The 18,417-nt window shown below is 40.1% G+C and overlaps 1 protein-coding gene across 2 annotated transcripts in view; it reads left to right on the top strand.

Moving 5' to 3' along the window:
* POC1A (POC1 centriolar protein A) overlaps nt 1–18,417 on the top strand; it is a 63,200-nt gene that overhangs the window by 9,123 nt on the left and 35,660 nt on the right. For both annotated transcript variants that reach the window (XM_074914427.1, XM_074914428.1), the window contains exons 4-7: nt 694–873; nt 1,995–2,102; nt 4,243–4,358; nt 9,608–9,741. In XM_074914427.1, coding sequence (XP_074770528.1) covers nt 694–873; nt 1,995–2,102; nt 4,243–4,358; nt 9,608–9,741 — 538 coding nt within the window. The remainder of the gene's footprint in view (nt 1–693; nt 874–1,994; nt 2,103–4,242; nt 4,359–9,607; nt 9,742–18,417) is intronic.

Below are 18,417 nucleotides of genomic sequence, written 5' to 3' on the forward strand. Positions count from 1 at the left end.
GACAGCTCTGACCTTTTCTGAGGAGGGAGGGAATGTTGCTGGAAGGTATGTAAAAAAAAAAAAAATTTTTTTGATTTTTTTTTTTGGCCTTTACAGTTTTAGCAGTCCTCAGCCTCAGTATAAAGCCTGTTAAATTCTAATGGAGAAGTTGTACAACATCAGGTATGCTGAATTCACTTGTGGTGTTTCTTGTGTGATGCTGCATCAGAAACATTCAGCTGGAGTGTGAGCCATTATAGGAACAGTTGTGAGGTAGTTGCCTGCTTGGCTCTGTCTAGATGAACTGTGAAAGCACATACCTCCCTCCTCACTGCCTTACAGCAAAGGGCCTGGTAAAAGTACGGAATCTCAGCATCCTCTTTTATATTTATGCTTCCATAAATGTTGTTTTAAATGGTTGCAAATATTAACAACGGCATTTTTACCTCTTTATAGGAAATATGTGTTGTTTTCTGTTGAATGTGGCTCCAGTAATGAACTGGAATAACTGGTTTTAGCTATGTATTCTGTATGGATCGTGAAGCATGGGTTTGGGATTGAACAACATTTTCTTCCAAACATTAAACACATGCAGTTCCCATAGAAGTGGTGGTTAATAGCACTGCTCAGCATGCAGAAGCTTTGTGTTTTCAGGTGCGTGATGTCTTTTCTGCTATGTTACGCAGTTTTAAAGTGCTCTTTCCTTCTGTATAGCAAAGGAGAATCTACTGTGTTCAAGGCTCATACGGGAACTGTAAGAAGTGTTCATTTCTCCAGTGATGGCCAGTCCTTAGTTACAGCTTCTGATGATAAAACAATCAAAGTGTGGATGGTTCACAGACAGAAATTTCTCTTCTCACTTAGTCAACACATAAACTGGGTTCGCTGTGCCAGGTAAGTATGGCTTTCTGACAAAGAGGTGAGGATTTATCCCACAAAGTGGAGACTGAGTATCATGGTCTTGTGTAACACATTTCTATTCAGGATGATTCAGGTGTGTCTAGTGATTGAAATCTGTTGTTAACTGGCAGAGATGCCTTTGGATAATAGTTGTGTACCCACTTTGTGTTTCTTCGGTGATCTTTGTTAAGTGGAGACTTTGCTGCTTAATGATTTGTTCTGTTTTGGTTTTGCCTGTTATGGAGACTTCTGCATCTTGAACTTGCTAATAGAAGCAAAATGAGAGATATATATGGCTATTTCAGCTTAGTTACTTTTATACTTGTCATGCCTCCAGTTAAAATGTTCACCTGTGCTCCCTCCAAAATGCTGGAAGAATAAAAACATTATTTCCTGATAACTGTTTCAGATTTAGTTTTCAGTTGTCCGTTGTGGTGGTTCTGAGGGGTTCTTATGTATATTTCCTTTTAGGATAAAGACATAGTTTTTCTGTGGGTGAAAAGTTCATTATAGTTCTTGAATATGGTGGTGGCAGTGGCTGGTAGTCCTACAGATGCCCATAGTAGAGCAGAAAGAATGTTTTTCCAGTATGTATTAGAATGTTCTCTGGTTAGGGACTCAGGTCCTGATCCTGTAGAATGTGTGCTTCTGAAGAGAGATATTGATCTGTCTTGTATATGAAATTCTGAGATAGCTTAATACATTCTTCTAAGGCACTTGAATGATGAAGCTTCTCCTGCTGCAGCTTTTATCTTGGGAGTAGTTGTATTGCTCTGAATGCTTGTGGTAAAGGTAGGAATTGTTTTGAATCACAGAAGAGAAACAACTTGAGATATACTTAAATTGAAACAAGTAGGACAAGAGATCTTAAGTCAGTCTCAAGACTTTCCTGAGGGTTATTTTATGTGTTTGTGGAATTAGGGATAGTTTGAGGACTTACAGCTTGCTTTGTTTTTCCTCAATTTGGAGTAATTGAATTTTTAGTTTCACTGATGCCAGTGTGACTTCTTGAAGAATGGTGTGTATTTACTGACATACCTTGACAACTGGCCAAATCCATTTGACCCTGTACACCTTTTGGGGGCATTTCTTAATTGCTATAACTCTTATCTTAGATTTTCTCCTGATGGACGATTGATAGTGTCAGCCAGTGATGATAAAACTGTCAAACTGTGGGATAAAACCAGCAGAGAATGTATACACTCCTTCTGTGAGCATGGGGGGTAAGTACCTTGTGCATGAGGACTGGCCTTCTTGTGATTTCAAAAATCGGGATGCCTGGTCAGTGTACACCTGGTTTTGTGACTGCAGTCAAAGGTCCTTGTCCTGGCAATCTTTTCTACTCTTAAAAATTTGTTAGCACTATTACAAAGACAGTCAGCAGAGAATGAGATGCAAAAAGAGTTCCCAGAATTGCTTTGACCTTTTTATGACTTCTCCAGATTGAAACCTTGAGGATTGTGTTTTCATAACTGTTCAACATGTCAAGCTTAGGTTCTTCATTCTTATTTATTTTTGGAGATTGTTGAATTTAGGGTAAGAGATAAATTTGGTGAGAGAGAAATCCCCTTGCGTTCTAGCCGGCCCTCAGAGATCAGAGGGGCTAGGGGAGGCTGGACATATCCCTTAATAAGTATGACAGTTGAGACCGTGATTATAAGTCTGACCCAGCCCAAACAGCCTATATACTGTAAGTCTGGTTACATTCAAGAGAAGCAGTCAGATTCATGAATAGTAAAGTTTATTTTGCCTGCAACATTTACAGATTCTTTAAGATTGCCTACGATAAATGCGCAAACTGCAGGTTGGCTATATAGCCCTGTATAAAAAAAAAAAAATATGCAGTCACACACACAGTTCATGGGTATACACTCGGCGTAGCCAAGGGGAATCTTACCAAAAGGTGTCCCTTCTGGGGGGGAGTGAGAGCACAAACCCATCAATCTGTCCCTCTGATTCGGTGTCGGATTATTGTCCCTCCGAGTTAGGTACAAACTTGGGGTACTATTTATTGTAGTAGGTATGGTGAGTGGGTGGGACTGTAGTCAAATCATTATTCTATCATTAATACATAATTAGTTTCATGGTGCCAAGGGGTACAGATGTTTTTTGTGGGGAAAAAAGAGGGAGGATGGGAAGCAAGGTCAAGTTGATAAGATAGGTGCAGCTGGATTGTCTGGGAAGGAAGGGAAGATGAGGCACAGAGTTGGCAGGTTGCTACAAAAAACCAATATTTCAAGGGAATCAAGCAGAACAGGAGATAAGTCTGTCCTTGAAAGGAAAGAATGGGACAATTTTACAATATCTAACTTCCAATACCTAACAGAGATGCTTAAATTATTTATCTCTTCTAGCTATGTTAAGCGCCTTTATTTTGCTCTGAGTTAAGTAAATTAAAAGAGTAAAAGTGTACTGGCAGATTGAGGATGAAACAAAGCATCCAAGCGCCAAATTTTTTAATAAGGTTATTCCAAAAACCACTTTGTATTCAGAAAAACAGCTGTTGAATCAGGATTGGAGATTGAGCCACAGCAAAAATTAACTTGTCCAGAAACACAAAACAGGTCCTTAGAAGTGAAACTGGAATCTGCTGAATTTCTTGCTGCATTGAATCTTTAAGTACAAAGTTGTGTTCTTTCCAGATAATATACAGTGACATTAAGATAAATTCAGACAGCATTATTTTTTCCAGTACTCTTAAGAATAGAGCTTCTCCAAACAACTTATTGAAATATTTTATCTTCTTCAGCATTTGTTACAAGAATACTCAAAGAATAATTAATTTTATCCTATTTGTTGTGTGGATTGGGTGAGGAGTTACAAGATGCTCTTCACTGAAGGCTTTACTGTACTTGTGTGTTCAAAATAAAAATTGATTGCATACAGGTTCAGAAAGGAACTTGGTCTCAGCCTTGCTACCTTCCAAGTGGCAACATGTGATTCCAGACACAAATTCAGTAAGTTCCACCTTAAAATTAGTTAAGCATAATAGTAGAAAAATCTCTTCAGTCTTGTACACACCACTCTAGAACTCCTGTTAATTTAGGAGATATATTATACAAACATTGTGAACACTTGAAAATGTTGTGACAGTTGGATCCATCAGATTTTAGGAGGCTTGTGTCTGCAGCTCCTACACCTGTAATGCACAGTGTTGAAGATGGTAAGCTTAGATAAAATCCTGCAGTCTGCTTGGGGTTATAAGCAAGGGCTTAACCTGAAAACTTGTGTTGCTGAATTTCTCTTATCTATTCCTTTCTGTAGTGTTCAATGCATCATGATGTAGCTTCCCTTTTTGAAAAGACCTCTTTGATCTTTAGCAACAGTTAAATATAAACAGTTGTCTTTAACTGCAATTTACAGGTTTGTGAATCATGTGGATTTTCATCCCAGTGGTACGTGCATCGCTGCAGCTGGTACAGATAACACAGTGAAGGTGTGGGACGTTAGGATGAATAGACTTCTTCAACATTATCAAGGCAAGTTAAGCTCTTAGAAAAGGTGGGCCTTTCCACATATTGAAATGATTTGCTCTTAAGTCCAAGGACTGTTTCTCCATCTGCTGCTTTTTCAGAAAGGCGCTGGGTTAGGCCTGTCAGTGGAAGGTTTTTTTTCACCAAGCATCATGCTTTGCTTTGTGTTGGCTCCAAGACTGATTTTCATATATTGGTGAGAAACACCTCTGTTTTCTCCTCCCCTGCCCACCATCAAAAAGCAAAAAAGCCCCAATGCTGAAAGTGCCCTGTGTTGCAGGTATGCATAGGTGTTATCTATGATGCTTCTTGGCTTCATATTCACTGTTCTTGAGGAGATGATGTGCAGTAAAAATGATGCGGCCTTGTCTCTGAATAAGCCCATAGGAGGAGTCAGATGCATTCCAGCAAATCAAAAGCTTAAGTTCTTCATGAGAAAATTAGGAAAGTTAACAAAAGAGGAAAAGCAAAACAAATCAATTGCAATTCTATACCATGATCCAGTATCTGTTTGATTTTCAGTTTCTAGAATTAGCTTTGACTTCTTATGACTTGTGCAGTTAGCTTGTCCTTGGAGTAGCTAGATCTTATATTTAGGAGTCTAAATCTCCACCCCACCCCTTTACCTTCCAAATGGCATGTCTTCCCATTATCTCTTCTTGTCAAACTGATCAGTGCTGCTGTTTGGTGGAACTGGATGGGAAAACACCCTTCTCCCACCCCTGCAAGCTTCTTTGATCATCCTGTTTTGTGCATATTAGTTTCCTGAGCCTAAATGTGGCTTTTCTTTCCTTTACTATTAACAATATTTTGGGCTGCTGTAGTATTTTGTAAATCTCTACTGTTTCCATAGCTTATTAAACTTAATTTTGTTAGATTTTCATGAAGACTGCTTCTGACATGCTAGTAAAGCAGATCAGTGATACAGGGCTGGGGCTTGGTGTATTGTTCTTTCTGCCATCCACATCAAATGCCAAATGCTGTCAGTTTCTGCTGTGACAGCCTCACAGCTGAATGCCAGGCAGGAAAGCCAGACTTGCAGTTGACTCCTGCTAACTTTGTAAGTTGAGAGACAAAAATTGAGTTCTAAATTAAAGCTATTGGTTATCCTGGCTTTATGTAACTGCAATTGTTTTTTAAAGTGCTTTTGACTGTGTATCCATTTAATCACAAGGCAATGAAAGAATTTGCAGGTTCTTGGTACAAGTTGTCTAGTTTCCCTTATTACAGAAAGGCAGAGAAAGTGTAATGATGTTAAAGGAGCAGAGTTCTTTGCTTTGTCTTCCTTCTCATCAACCTGTGAAAGCCTGGGCCTCTTCCAGTAGATAAGAGCAATGGGAGTTAGTCATCTCAAAGCACATGCAGATTGTCTGCAGAGAAGCTAGATATTAAGATTATGAAAATCCTTTGGGTTCTATAAAACAGTAAATAAAAGTTCCCTGAAAAGAGATTGTTGTGGCGTAGAAACAGCCTGCAAACTTTTGAATGCTTTTGTAGTTCCCTTGTATATAGACGGCTGTTTTTTTGCTTTTTGCATATAGATGGAAATACTGTTGTGATCATCTGATCTGACTGTTAAGCACTGATCTCAACACCACTGTCATTGGAACAGGGTTTTTTCTTGGATAGAAAACAAAAAATTATATTCCTTATTTCTAGCATCAACCTCCTGCACTGTGTTTTATTCCTGGCGTGTGGGGTGCTACTGTCAAGTGTATTCTCTCTGGGTAGTCAAGTCAAGCACTCCTTGAGCTCATTCAACTGCAAACTTCCATGAGGTTCTTGAACTCTCATATAACGTGATTTATTTTATTTCTTCAGTTATTCTTAGGGACTTATCACTCTCAGTTCTCTGATAGTTAACAAAATCTGATGGAAATCAAACCTCTTGACAACTGTTGTTCCAATTTGTTGGTATTGAGGTGGTAGAATTTCAATGATGAATACTGAAGTATGATTCTTGTTAACTTGTGGCCCATATCAAAACTTGGAAATGTCTTTCTGAAGTCTTGTAGCTAAAATAGGTAGCCTCTTTAAACACTGGAAGAGTGTCAGATTGTCCTTTAAGCTACTCTATCAGCTTTGCTACAGTGGCAAGATCTGCAGTGCATGTTTTCAGCCACAGTATAAATTGGCTCAAGAATCACCTCATCCTGCGTTCTACTTACTGGTATTAAATTGTCTAAATCTAATGTGATTCAGGTTTGGCTGCCAGGTTTATTTTTTTTCTGTCTTGGAATTCTGTAGTTCCCCTGTATCCTGCCCTTACTGAATGCTATTTTTGTCTGACATTCTTGCTGTTGAAGTGATCTTTCCCTGTTAGGACTGTCATTTTAACAGCTACTGTGTAAATCCTGATTGTGTATTAAACTTTGAACTAGAAAGTGTCATAGAAGCCAAAGAAACATAAAATTGCAGTGGTAGCTGTATGCAATCGCTTCATCTACCTGTGGCTGCAACCTGGTGTTTGTAACATGTTCTGGAGATGTGTTTATAAGTCCCGCTCTCCTGAGGGTTCACATGCAAGCCTAAATAGACTAAATCGGGTTTGATTTTTCCGTCTCTCCCCCGTGGAGCTGCAATCTCAGTCCCACTAGAGGGCATCTCTTCCTACGGTATGTGCTTACGCTGCCCGATTTCAAGGGAATCCATTTTAAAGATTGAGTTGCATCGAGGAGTTAATAGATAAGTAGCTCTGCTACGGACTCTTGTGTGTCAAAGTTGGGTTGTTTTACAAAACTGATTAATCTTTCAGCAGTGTTGCTCTTGTTGCCAGGACTTGTTCCAACTGTGACATTGGTAAATGAAAGTTGGAAGTAGAGAGCAAACTGCAAAACCTTTTGTATGCTGCATGTGTCTTTTTAGCAAAGTATGCTCTGGTCACGTTTACTGTACAGGAGAACAGATGTTTTATTCAATACTGTATTTGGCACTAACTTTTTTGTACAGAAGATAATCCCTCTACAAAGATGGCTAATGTTTATTGCCTGACATTTTTTTCACCTGTGCAAAGCTGTGTGTAGGGTACCTCTGCAGGTCTATGGAAACAGCTCTAACCTTTTTTTTTTATTGCTGTCTAGAAAAAACAGTTGGTAATTTTATACAGTTCAGATGGGGCTGGATGGTGGTTATTTGTTCAGTAGGGACTGTGGCTGTGTCAGGTCCTTCCTAATTTATCTTCTTACTGGTGGTTACTAAGTTGTGGCATTCACCGATTTACATAAAAGTAGCATTGTCAGACCTGGGACAGTTATGTTCAGTCATTGTATATGCTGGTGTGACTCAATTTTAGTTGTTAACCCTCCAGTATAACTGGCCATTAGTTAAACCCCCATTTTCTAGGGGTTTGCCAGCAGAAGGGTAGGCTTATAGCAACAAGTCACCAGGAGATGCCACCTCATGCTGCACTGGATTTATTGTTTGCAACATGAAATCAAGTGAGGTTGCATGATGTGTTGGCAAGTTTTTGGAGAGGTGTTGTGAATGGTCTTGTGGGAGGTATGAGCTGGTTTGGCAGAAGAGAGACGAAGTTTTCTCTGAACTTATGACAGCTAAGAACTCCTTGGGCACAGAAGCTGTGACTGCTTACACAGCCACAGTCTGTGTAATTTCTTTCCATTATGAAAAGGATTTTTGCTGAAGCTGGAAATACTTCACTCACTGTCGGGAACTTGGAGGATATATCATTAACTTTATCTATTTCTGGTGTGATTCCTTTCAGGACTTGCTTTAGTTGACAAAATATGTTTGCTTTTATTTGGATATAAATACTAATGGGCTGAAGAATATTTCAAATCACTCGGAACAAAATTTTCAAAGGAGAAATGTATTTCATATTCTTTCAGGAGGACAAACTCCACATAGACTTTTTCTGCTTTAATATATAGTGTAAAACAGGGCTGGGGGGTGGGTAGAGGAAGATCTAACTGTGTGATAAAGCAGTATTCACCAACAAGAATAACTGTTTATAAGTTACCTGTGTTGAGTTAAAGTTTTCTTTTGTGTTTTTTCATAGTCTGGGTCAAGAAGAATTATGTTCTCAGAACTTAAGCTGAGGTATCTAGTGTTACTGAGAATTTCAAAAGTAGATGCATTCTGTTTTACAGTTGAACAAGATTATTTCAGATTTCTGCTTCAAATCTATCTGCAAAAAAACCTTGGTTCTAATGTCTTTAAAACTGTATTTTGAGGTTTTTTTAACTTGCAGTTTGGATTTGAAATGCACAGTAGACTCTCAAGAGAACATAAATTTAGTTGGGGGGGATGTATTAGTAGTAGCAGATTTGAGATACCAGAACATTTGGAGGGCATGTAGTATAATTAAGTATAATTGGATAGTTAAAACCCTCTTCAAGCATAGTCCTAATATTCTGTAATGTCACATACGTTCAGAAAGCTGTGCATATGTAAAGTACTGTGTGTTCTTATAAATAAATATGTTCAATAGCCTGTTTTGTAAAAGTTCGTGGAGGAGAAAAAAACCCTTTACATTAGGTAGATGTTTAATGTTACAGTGAACTTAAGCGTAGTTTGACTTTCTTACTAGAGCATTTTCTTTAGCTCTTTTCAAAATAACTCTTTGGCTTCATTTTCATGCAGGAAGGATTGCATTATTGAAAGTTCACACTCTTGATAATTTGTCTATTCATGCTTGTTTTAAATTTTTTGGTGAGACAATTTAGATGTCTGAAGAAATGCTTATACTGGACAGTTTTAAAGTTGTTGGTTCTTGTTTTCTAGTTTCTCTTAAATCCAGTCTCAGTTAGAGTTGAGTACTAAACCAAAAGAACCTGTGCAATGCCAACTTTGAGTGTCTTTCATCGTCATTTCAGTCTTCTTAATGTACTAGCATGTAGATTTTAGTCTAGAATGACTTGGGAGTGAGAACAGCAGCTCCACGGTAGTAAAATTTTTCAATGTCTGGCTCTCTCACAGAATCATATAGATCATATAGTTACATGCACATATAGTTACATTTTGGGGCTATGCTGGAAGCTTTTTGTATCCTTAAATCTCCCAGAATAATTGGCAAAGCTTCCTTTTTTTCTTTCAATAAAGTAGTGCCTATTTTTACAAGAATTGAGTACTGTGCTTGTTCTCTAGTGCTTTGAAGAGTTTGTGGAATGTCTTTCCAGTGATAATCTTCCTGTGAAACTTTGTAACAGAAAATGGAAATGTACTTTATTATATTCTTTTGCCTTGAGCTTATGTAAACTAGTCTTGGTGACTATTATATATGTTTTTCTCATCCTTAGTGCACAGTGCTGTGGTAAACGGTCTTTCCTTTCATCCCTCTGGAAACTATCTCGTTACTGCTTCCAATGATTCAACCCTTAAAATTCTGGACTTGCTAGAAGGAAGACTTCTGTATACTCTTCATGGTCACCAGGTGAGGCAAAACCTTTTATACAGTAATGTACAAACCCACAGCAAACTGGGCACATCTGTACTTGAGCCTTTCATTCTTTCTGGCTAAAAGTTCCTTGCATAAAATGACAATGATAGTACTAAAATTGTATTTGAGATCATCACTGTTTGGAAGGGAAGGCTTATGGGGAGCGAAGGCAGGAGTGAAGAGGATGGGAAATCAAGATAGAAAGGGAGCTCCAGTACTGAGGATGTAAGTCTTAGACCTAAGGGGCAGTCAGAGCTGTGGCCTAAACTCTAATCCTGGGTCTGCTGTACACTGTGTACTGCAACTCTGACTGTCTCCCTCTCTAGAGTGGTGCAAATAACACTTGCCCCCCCCCGACATAGGTGTTGTGAAGATAAATGCTGTTGACCTGACAGGAGACTTAAGGACAGTAGTGGTAAAATGGAGGAAATATATTTTGGCATGTGATTTCCATTTTGTTAACAGATTGCATTAAATAACTGAAGGTGATAAATGTTGCTGGTTCGTTAAGTTTAACTGATTGGCCTATTAGTATTATGCTGCTGGGTGTGTTGCTTGGAGCTCTCTTTTTAAATGTTAAATGAAAATAAATAGACTAATTTCATTGTGCATGCTGAGTGGAGCTCAAAGGCATGAAAAAGCAGACCTGCTTTAAAGTTTCCTTTTCCAAAGGGACAAAGAGAACAGAAATTCTTAACTTACTTGTCTCTGTTAAAATGGGGGATGAGTCTTAAAGCCTCAAAACTAGCTGGGGAAAATCACAGCCTGAAGCTGCTTGGGGTGGTAGAGATGGCTCTGGGCAATAACAGTAGCTGTGTAATCTGCAAAACTGATAATTCTGGGTTTTTGTGATTTTGTTTAGTGACTGCCTTGCCTGATGTCTAAAAAGGTCAAGTTTGTTCTGTAACTTCTCTTTTGCTGTGTATTAATAAACTTTTCTCCTTTTTTTTGTAATACTAATGGAAAAATAATACAACTTCATACTTAAAGCTCTACTTCATGGAAAGATCTGATGAAAACTGACCAAAGGGTTCAAATGCTGAAAAAAATGGGGAGAAGATAACAAATTCTGGTTATCCTAACATGTAAACCTTGACTGCATAAAACTTTCTTACTTTAAAAGCTGGACTAAGTGGATACCCTTATCAGATAGGGGCTGCAAAGCTTGTAACTGTTGTCTTAGTCTTGTTTTCGTATTTGTCTCTTGTGTTAATTTGTCAAGTCAGTTCTGAGGAAGTAGCATTTGAGAGAAAGGGTGAGTGTGGAGGGACAGTGGATCTTTACATCTTTCATCCTTCCCGTGGGAAGGGATGTGCCTATTTATTATTGAGCAGGAGGCTGAACCTGTTTTTCATTTTCCTCCCTTCTGAGCTGTAGGCTGCTCCTCACTGAGTGCATGGCACTCAAAAAAGTTTAGCTTTGAGAGTCCAAAACTAATGATGGTGATGGAGGTCTTCAGAATTAGATAATAGAAAGTCCCTTTAGGCTGGTGCTGTACTCATCTCAGGGCTTCTGCAAAACAGTTGGTTTGTGAATCATCTATTCAGAAGTAGAGTTAAAACTCCCATGTTTTTCCCACTACTCTTTCAGATCAGTGAGACAGCGTCTGCCACTCTCCTAGGCGTCTATCTGGCATTGGAAATGCTTTGACACTGGCACAGGTGAATAGTTGCCATTTGGGGGATTATACTTCGTCCAGTCTGGAAACAAGTAGAAGCATGGAAGTGGCTGGTAGTGCTTTCTGGTCATCTTTTAAGGGTATTGCACAAAGATGGCTGTGGAACCAGCCCTAGTGTAGCCCTGGCTGGCATTTCCTCTGCTGGCATGTACTGTATTGTTGTGGGCTAGTTCTTTTAATGCCTGCTTTAAGATAGCTCATCTTTCCACTAAAACTGTGTGATAACCTGTGCTTCATTCACAGTAAGCAACTGGCAGTGACAACAGGCTGCGCTTTCATCAGAAGCTGCTGGGGTGGATTCCTGCACTGGCTGCTTCCCTAGCCTGCTCTGCTCAGATAAACCCAGGCTACTTAATACTGAGGGCTCTTTTTTTTCCCCTCTGTTCTCACTGATTTCTGCACAGTATCTTCAGGTGTCTAAAAATGAAGTGGGTGTGGATTGTTTGGTCATTAAGTAGATTTGCCTTTTTAAGAGAGCTATAGGTTAGTCACCAAATGCACAGCCTGTTCTGAAGACATTCTTGAGTTGTGACTTTGTGTGGGTGAATATGCTGGTTGAGACTCTGTTCCTACTCTGACAGTTGACTGCTGTTGTGTTGTTCTGGGAAGGCTGCATGCGAATGGACACTTGAAGGAAAAAAATTTAAGGTCCTTTAGACATGCTCTGACGCAACTGCTGGAGTGCCAGGAATTTGTTAGCAGCTGATTAGCTGTAGTTTACATAGGGAGGATTGCCAAGTTTACATTGCTGTCTTTAATTGTAATGTAGCTGGCCCCTTTGTAGTAGAAGGGGAGAGAGACAGGAGTTTGCAGCTTGGAGCTGACATCTTGCAGCTGCAAAATATCATTCTGTATTGTGCTGCATATTTTAGTTCTGGAGTGCTCCAAGCTGTGAAGTACTCTTGCCTAATTCCATACAGATGAGACACTGGGTTGGTATGTAGTTCCACCTCTGGTACTGAATCATTGTTGAGGAACAGAATGTTTTGGGGCCTGTAAGTCACATCTGGAGAGTTGCTAGAGGAGAGCAGGTATGTACACAGTGCTTGTCTGCCCTTTGGGGTGGCTCGATTACAGCATTTCCAAACTGTCTTCCTTAGTGGAATGGAAGTTCTCAGTAAATATTTAGAAAACATCTGCATGGTTATGTTTATAAATAGGAAGACAGAAAATGCAAAGTTATGGTTCTCCAAACAACCTTGACTTGAACTGTGAAGTAGCTGCATTCTACCTACCTGGGTGGCATAAGTGGTCTCTGCTTTGCTGGCTGACTAAAGAGCAAGAGCTTCTGAGCAGGTGCACAGGAAACAAATGTGCACCTTTATTGTCTGCTGCCAGCAATACCTAGTTGACATTAAACATCTGTGCAGGCCTAGTCCTCTTTGAAGGATGTGAGGACATCTCAGAGCTGCACAGAACTGGACCAGCAAAGGGAGACAAGGATGTATTGCAAATGAGCAATTGACTTCAGGTTAGCATTTCCAAGTATTAAAAGAAAATAAAGTGCTTTATTCTTCCCTTGTATTTTTTTAAACTGAAGCTTTCAGGAGTTAAAAAGCTAATGAAGATTCAATTATAAGGTGCCAGTATAAATTTTCCCTATGTTAGATCCAGCCCCTACTCTCTGGTGGAGGAAGGTGTACCCATGACAGTCTTTCTCTGTATTAATATGGGGATTTTTCAAAGCTTGGTGTAATGTGTATTCTCGTGACCTTTTTTCAGAGGTATTCTGCATAAAAATGTCGCTTGTTGCCCTTGCTGTCTGTCCCCTGTGCTTTTCTCTTTGGTTCCCTTTCTCTCCTTTCTGTTATCAACCTCATTGTGTGCCGTTTCTAGGAATCTGCCCTTTTTATCTAAACGTTTTTCTTGTCCTTACTGTTGGAGATGTGGATTTTTTCCATGGTCCCTATAGCTTTCTACTCCATTCCCACTTGAGGACAATACTCAGCTCTGTCCTGTACCTCTTGATTTGCCAATGTGCAATACCTGTGCTGACACGTTTTCTCCTCTCCATATCATCTTTAGGGTATCTGTGTTGTTTGTAAAAAGACAACAAACATCCATGGCTTTCATAGCTTTTTTTTACTAGCTCTTACCACTTTCTAATATTTTTCTATCTGATGCATCTGCAGGATATGTGCTGCATCCTGTACCAGACTGTGGAACAAGTACATGTTAACTTTGTCACCTGTCTTGCTCCGTTGTATTTCTTCCTGCCTCTGTCTTCTCTGAATTCAGCTTTCTTTTCCTACTAAGTATCCTGCTATTCTTTCACCTTTTCTGATGAGATTGACTGGATCTTCACAACTGCATTTCCGTGCTGCAAGTTCATCACTGATGCTGCGATACAGGCTTGGTGCTTCCGACTTATCCAAAGGTGTGTTAATTTGAATTGGTCTTCACTGAAGTCTTCACTGCTTTCTCTGCTGCTGAAATCAAGTGATAGATGAAACCCACAAATGCAGCATCTTGTCTCAGACCCTCTATGTTCTTTGGCACTAGAATGCATTTATCAAGTGTCTTACTTGCTGTTGGTTTTTTCCTAATTGTCTTGATCACTTCCTCTTTGAATCTTTTGCTCCTCTACCATCTGTCATTTCAATGTCTGTCTGTCCAAGTGTGACTTGCCATCTTCTCCTGTGCCATGAAGCAGTTGAAAGCACTGTGGACAGTGGCAACGACTGCTCTGTTTATTATTCTTTCTTTCATGCCTTGAACTGATGATCCCAGTGTGTTGGTTGCTGCTGGATTTGCTTCTCGAACTCTGTCATCATTCATCTCCTTTTTCTTTTTGCACTAGTTAATCTGTTACAGGAGTTTGACTGAACATACTGGCTCATATCTTCCTATTTCTACATCTCCTTTTGTGGGCAGTGGAAGAGGAAGCTCTCCTTTAATTCAAATATCTGCATCCTCTAGATATACCTTGTCCTAGCTCTTGGCACCTCTCATTCTAACATGGGTCTTCTCTGCTATGCATTAGTTTCTCCTAGGATTTAAAAAAACCCAAAATCTACTGGCATGCTTGACCCCACTTGTCTCTCTAGCTACCTTGCCTCTGCCTTGTTTCGTTGTGCAGACTGCATCAGTAAACTGCTCTCCTCTGGTTTATTCCTGGACCCTCTCCAGCCTGGCTCTTGTTTCTTCTGTTATGCTGAAGCCAAAATGTTAGCTCTGTTCCTAGCTGAAGCTCCCAAGTCTGGCCTCCCCTGACTTGAATTGACTGTTGGTGTTGGCCCTGCTATTCTTGAAATCCTGTGCCTTCTGTCCTCCAGCAGTTCTATGGGGGAGGAAGTGGTGTTCAAGAGGACTTTCTCTGTGATTGTCTGCTTACTGTTTATATAGGTGGTACACACTCATCTGCTATCTGCATGCAGGTATGACTGTTTGCTCCAGGCATATTTCCATTTCTTCAAACTAAATTCCTGTCTTTTCTCTTAAGTATTTATTTCAGAGAGATCTATTTTTAGCTCTGTGTTTGAAAGCTTTGTGCTCAGGGATGCTATTCCTGTTATCTCTTGTCATTCCTGTGCCAGTTGTTACTGATGCTGTTAGCATCCTGCCAGTCAGTCACTCATTCAGTGCTGTAATCTGTGACCTGGCTTCAGATCCTGTCTCTCTGGGTGATGAATGCATTCAAGCCTTTCAGAATAGTTCTGAACATATTTTTAAGGCCACACTTAATGTTTTGTGTAAGCTGATCAACCTGTGAGTTGCTAGGGCAATAAAGGCCTTGAGATCACTAGCCTACTTCTGTAGAAAGTGGGAAAACATGGAGAAAGTATAGTATCTATCTCTGGGGGGTAGTCTGCCCATAAATTATTGTGTAACATGCTGTGCCTCACCCTTCTTACCTACATCTCCAGCTAGAAGTAGGATGCCACCTGGTGTTTTGGCTACCCTGGCATGGCTATCTGGCCTTGCCTGAATCTTGTTCATGGGGAATGCTGCTGCAAAGGACTAGGCTTGATCTTGTTATCATTCCTTCTGTATGGCTTCCTTTTGTCTCCAATTTCTTTGCATCCAGTGTGTGAGCAATTTGTCCTTTTCAAGGCTCCCTGGGGCTTATCTCCACCCTGCCTGGTACTCATCTTTCACTGGAGATGAGTTGAATATTGATTAGTGGCACTGTTCTTCCCACTCAACTTTTCCACTGGATGACTTTTTGCTCTCTTCTGTACTTTCTGCCAAACTTTCTGTGGCTTTCTCCCAGTATCAACAAAAGTATTATAATAATTTCAAAATTTGCCATGCATAAGGCTTGACTGTTCTGATGTTGTTGACCTGCTGAGGACTAAATATAAATGTTCCTTACTGCTGATTTGGTGTAGCTCATTGTCCAGTCCCTTCTTTCTGCAGCTTGCTGTTTAAGGCAAGAAGCTGTAAGAATGTGGGGACTGGTGCTAGCAGCTTGTGTGCAGCACCTAGCACAATGAGGATGCAGAACTGGAAATTCTGAACCCCCAGGGAATACTAATAGAAGGGCATTTGTACCCTGCTACAGAAAGAGGAATAAAGTGATCCTTCAGAAGGTTGCTGCATCCTCTGTGTTCTAGTTGCATGGGAAATAAGCTTAAAATTCTCCCTGCAACTTTTATGGAAGAATATGCAACTGCTGCTTTTTGACACTTTTAATACAAACAGTAAGTTTAAAGTGGGGAAACATCTAAAGGAAGACTTGAATTCTTCAGACTCCAGCTATGTACCTGTTGTCCAGGACTGCATCAGAGATCTGTTGGATCTCTGCCATGCTTACCGGGAACAAATGGGAGTTAGGCTGTGTTTAATCACTGGCAAGTGTAGCTCTTTATTTTTGTGTGTGTTTATATTGTGAGAGTGTTTGGCAAACTATTATTTCTATGTTGCTATAGCAAACCTGTTATATCCGGGAAGAGTGCTGTAAGTGTATGTAGCAAAAATACTTTTCACTTAATTTATGTCAACAAATCTGTACAGGATGTTGTGTCTATAGACTTGTTTGTTCCCCTTCTTTCAGTTTATAAAGGCACGTTCAGTCTTTGATATCACTTTCTATTTTGGGAGGAATATGTTCTGTCGAACTTTTTTCCCCTTCAGAATGCCATGACTTTGGAATCAGTTCATTGCCTGTTTTAATATGATTTGTATTGTACTACATTTTATTTAAATACACTGAAATATTTAGGTTGATAAAAATAATTTTGCGAAACATTGGTCCTCTCCAGTATTCCTCACTTGTGCTTGTTCATGAACACTTTGTCTTAATGTCTTGAAAAGCTTTTTCCTCTCTCCAAACTCTGACTGATCTATTACAGCAAAGTGCAGCTTCTGTATCCTCAGCTCTGTTACCTTTGAGCAGTATTCACCAGTGTACAGTTTGTATACAGTTTTCTGGCTATGTACTTGTTTCTGCCCTTTCTTACTGCTTATTTTTATTTTTCTTTTGCCTTTTTTTTTTTAGAGTGTCTCCTTTCCTGACAGTGTGGTCAGAGACCTGAACTGCTGGGAAAGGTGGGTGGGGGTAGAAGGCAGAAGCATGCTTTGTCTCAGCTGATTGACAGTGCTGTCCTTGGTTTGAAGTATCTACACTATTTAATGCTGTGTGTTAGTTGAACAAGCTTAGTCACACTAATGATCATGCATGCATTTTGAAATTGCTGCTAGATAATTTCTGGCAAGATCTCTTGGGTGAGATGTTGCTATGTGAAGGCCTGAGAACCTTTTGAAATCATTGCAGGTGAAATGATAAAATACATTAAGGTATTTCCATATTAAGGAAGCTAAAACTCTTCATGCTAGGAGTGACCACATCAAAACTAGTTTTGCTGACATAACCTTGTACCAGCATATTTGAAAGTATATGTGTGTGTATATATATATATATATATATATGTACCAGCATATTTGAAAGGACTGAGACATAGGTTGCAGTGAGAGTTGGGTGCTTATCTCAGATGCAGTATTTGGGTATTTGTCTACCCTCAGGATTAATAATGATGAGTTCACTTTTATGAAGGAGAGAGAGAGAAGGAAAACCAGAAACAAACTGGATGTGAGATTTCCATGTGATGGCCATTGGGAAGACATGAACTCTTAATAGGATAGTCCATCCTTGCAACTTCATTGTGGCCGGCAGGGACAGGGAAGGGATCTTGCCTCTGCACTTGGCACTAGTGAGGATGCACCTCGATTACTGCATTCAGTTTTGGGCCCCTCACTACAAAAAGGACATTGAATTACTCGAGTGTGCCCAGAGAAGGGCAACAGAGTTGGTGAAGGGTCTGGAGCACAGGTCTGATGAGCGGCTGAGGGAACTTGGGCGGGGTTTAGTCTGGAGAAGTAGAGGGTGAATGAGGTCTCCCCTCAGCCTTCTCAACTACCTGAAAGGAAGGAGGTTGAAGATAACTGGGGATGAGTCTCTTTAACCAAGTGGCAAGCAATAGGACAAGAGGGAATGGCCTCAAGTTGTGACAGGGAAGGTTTAGACTGGGTATTAGGCAGCATTTCTTTCCAGAAGGGGTTGTTGGGTGTTGGAATGGGCTGCCCAGGGCAGGGGTGGAGTCCCCATCCCTGGAGGGGTTTGAGTCAGGTTGACGTAGTGCTTAGGGATATGGTGTAGTTGGGAACTGTCAGTGTTAGGTAAATGGTTGGACTAGGTGATCTTCAAGGTCTTTTTCAACCTAGACGATTCTGTGATTCATAAAGGGTGAGGAGAAGCTTCTTACTTGCCTTCCGATATATAATGATCTTACTTGAAAGAAGATAACTCTGCTTCTGTCAGGAGGTGTATGTTTGTGGATGGAGTTTTCTGGTGGTGGTGGTTGTGGCTGTTGTGGTTTGTTTTGAGGGTGGGGCAAGGGGGCTTCAGCTTGTCACTAGTTCAGCTTGCTTTTCCCAGCAAACCTGGCCATAGACAGCCTCTGGAAATGCTCATTCCTGCCTCTTTAGCCCATTTCAGCTTGGGCAGAAGCTCAGGCTTAGGACCATCTGTGGAGTAAAGTGTTCAGTAGCTG

The sequence above is a fragment of the Athene noctua genome, chromosome 10 (genome assembly GCF_965140245.1).
Source record: "Athene noctua chromosome 10, bAthNoc1.hap1.1, whole genome shotgun sequence".
Lineage (NCBI taxonomy): Eukaryota > Metazoa > Chordata > Aves > Strigiformes > Strigidae > Athene > Athene noctua.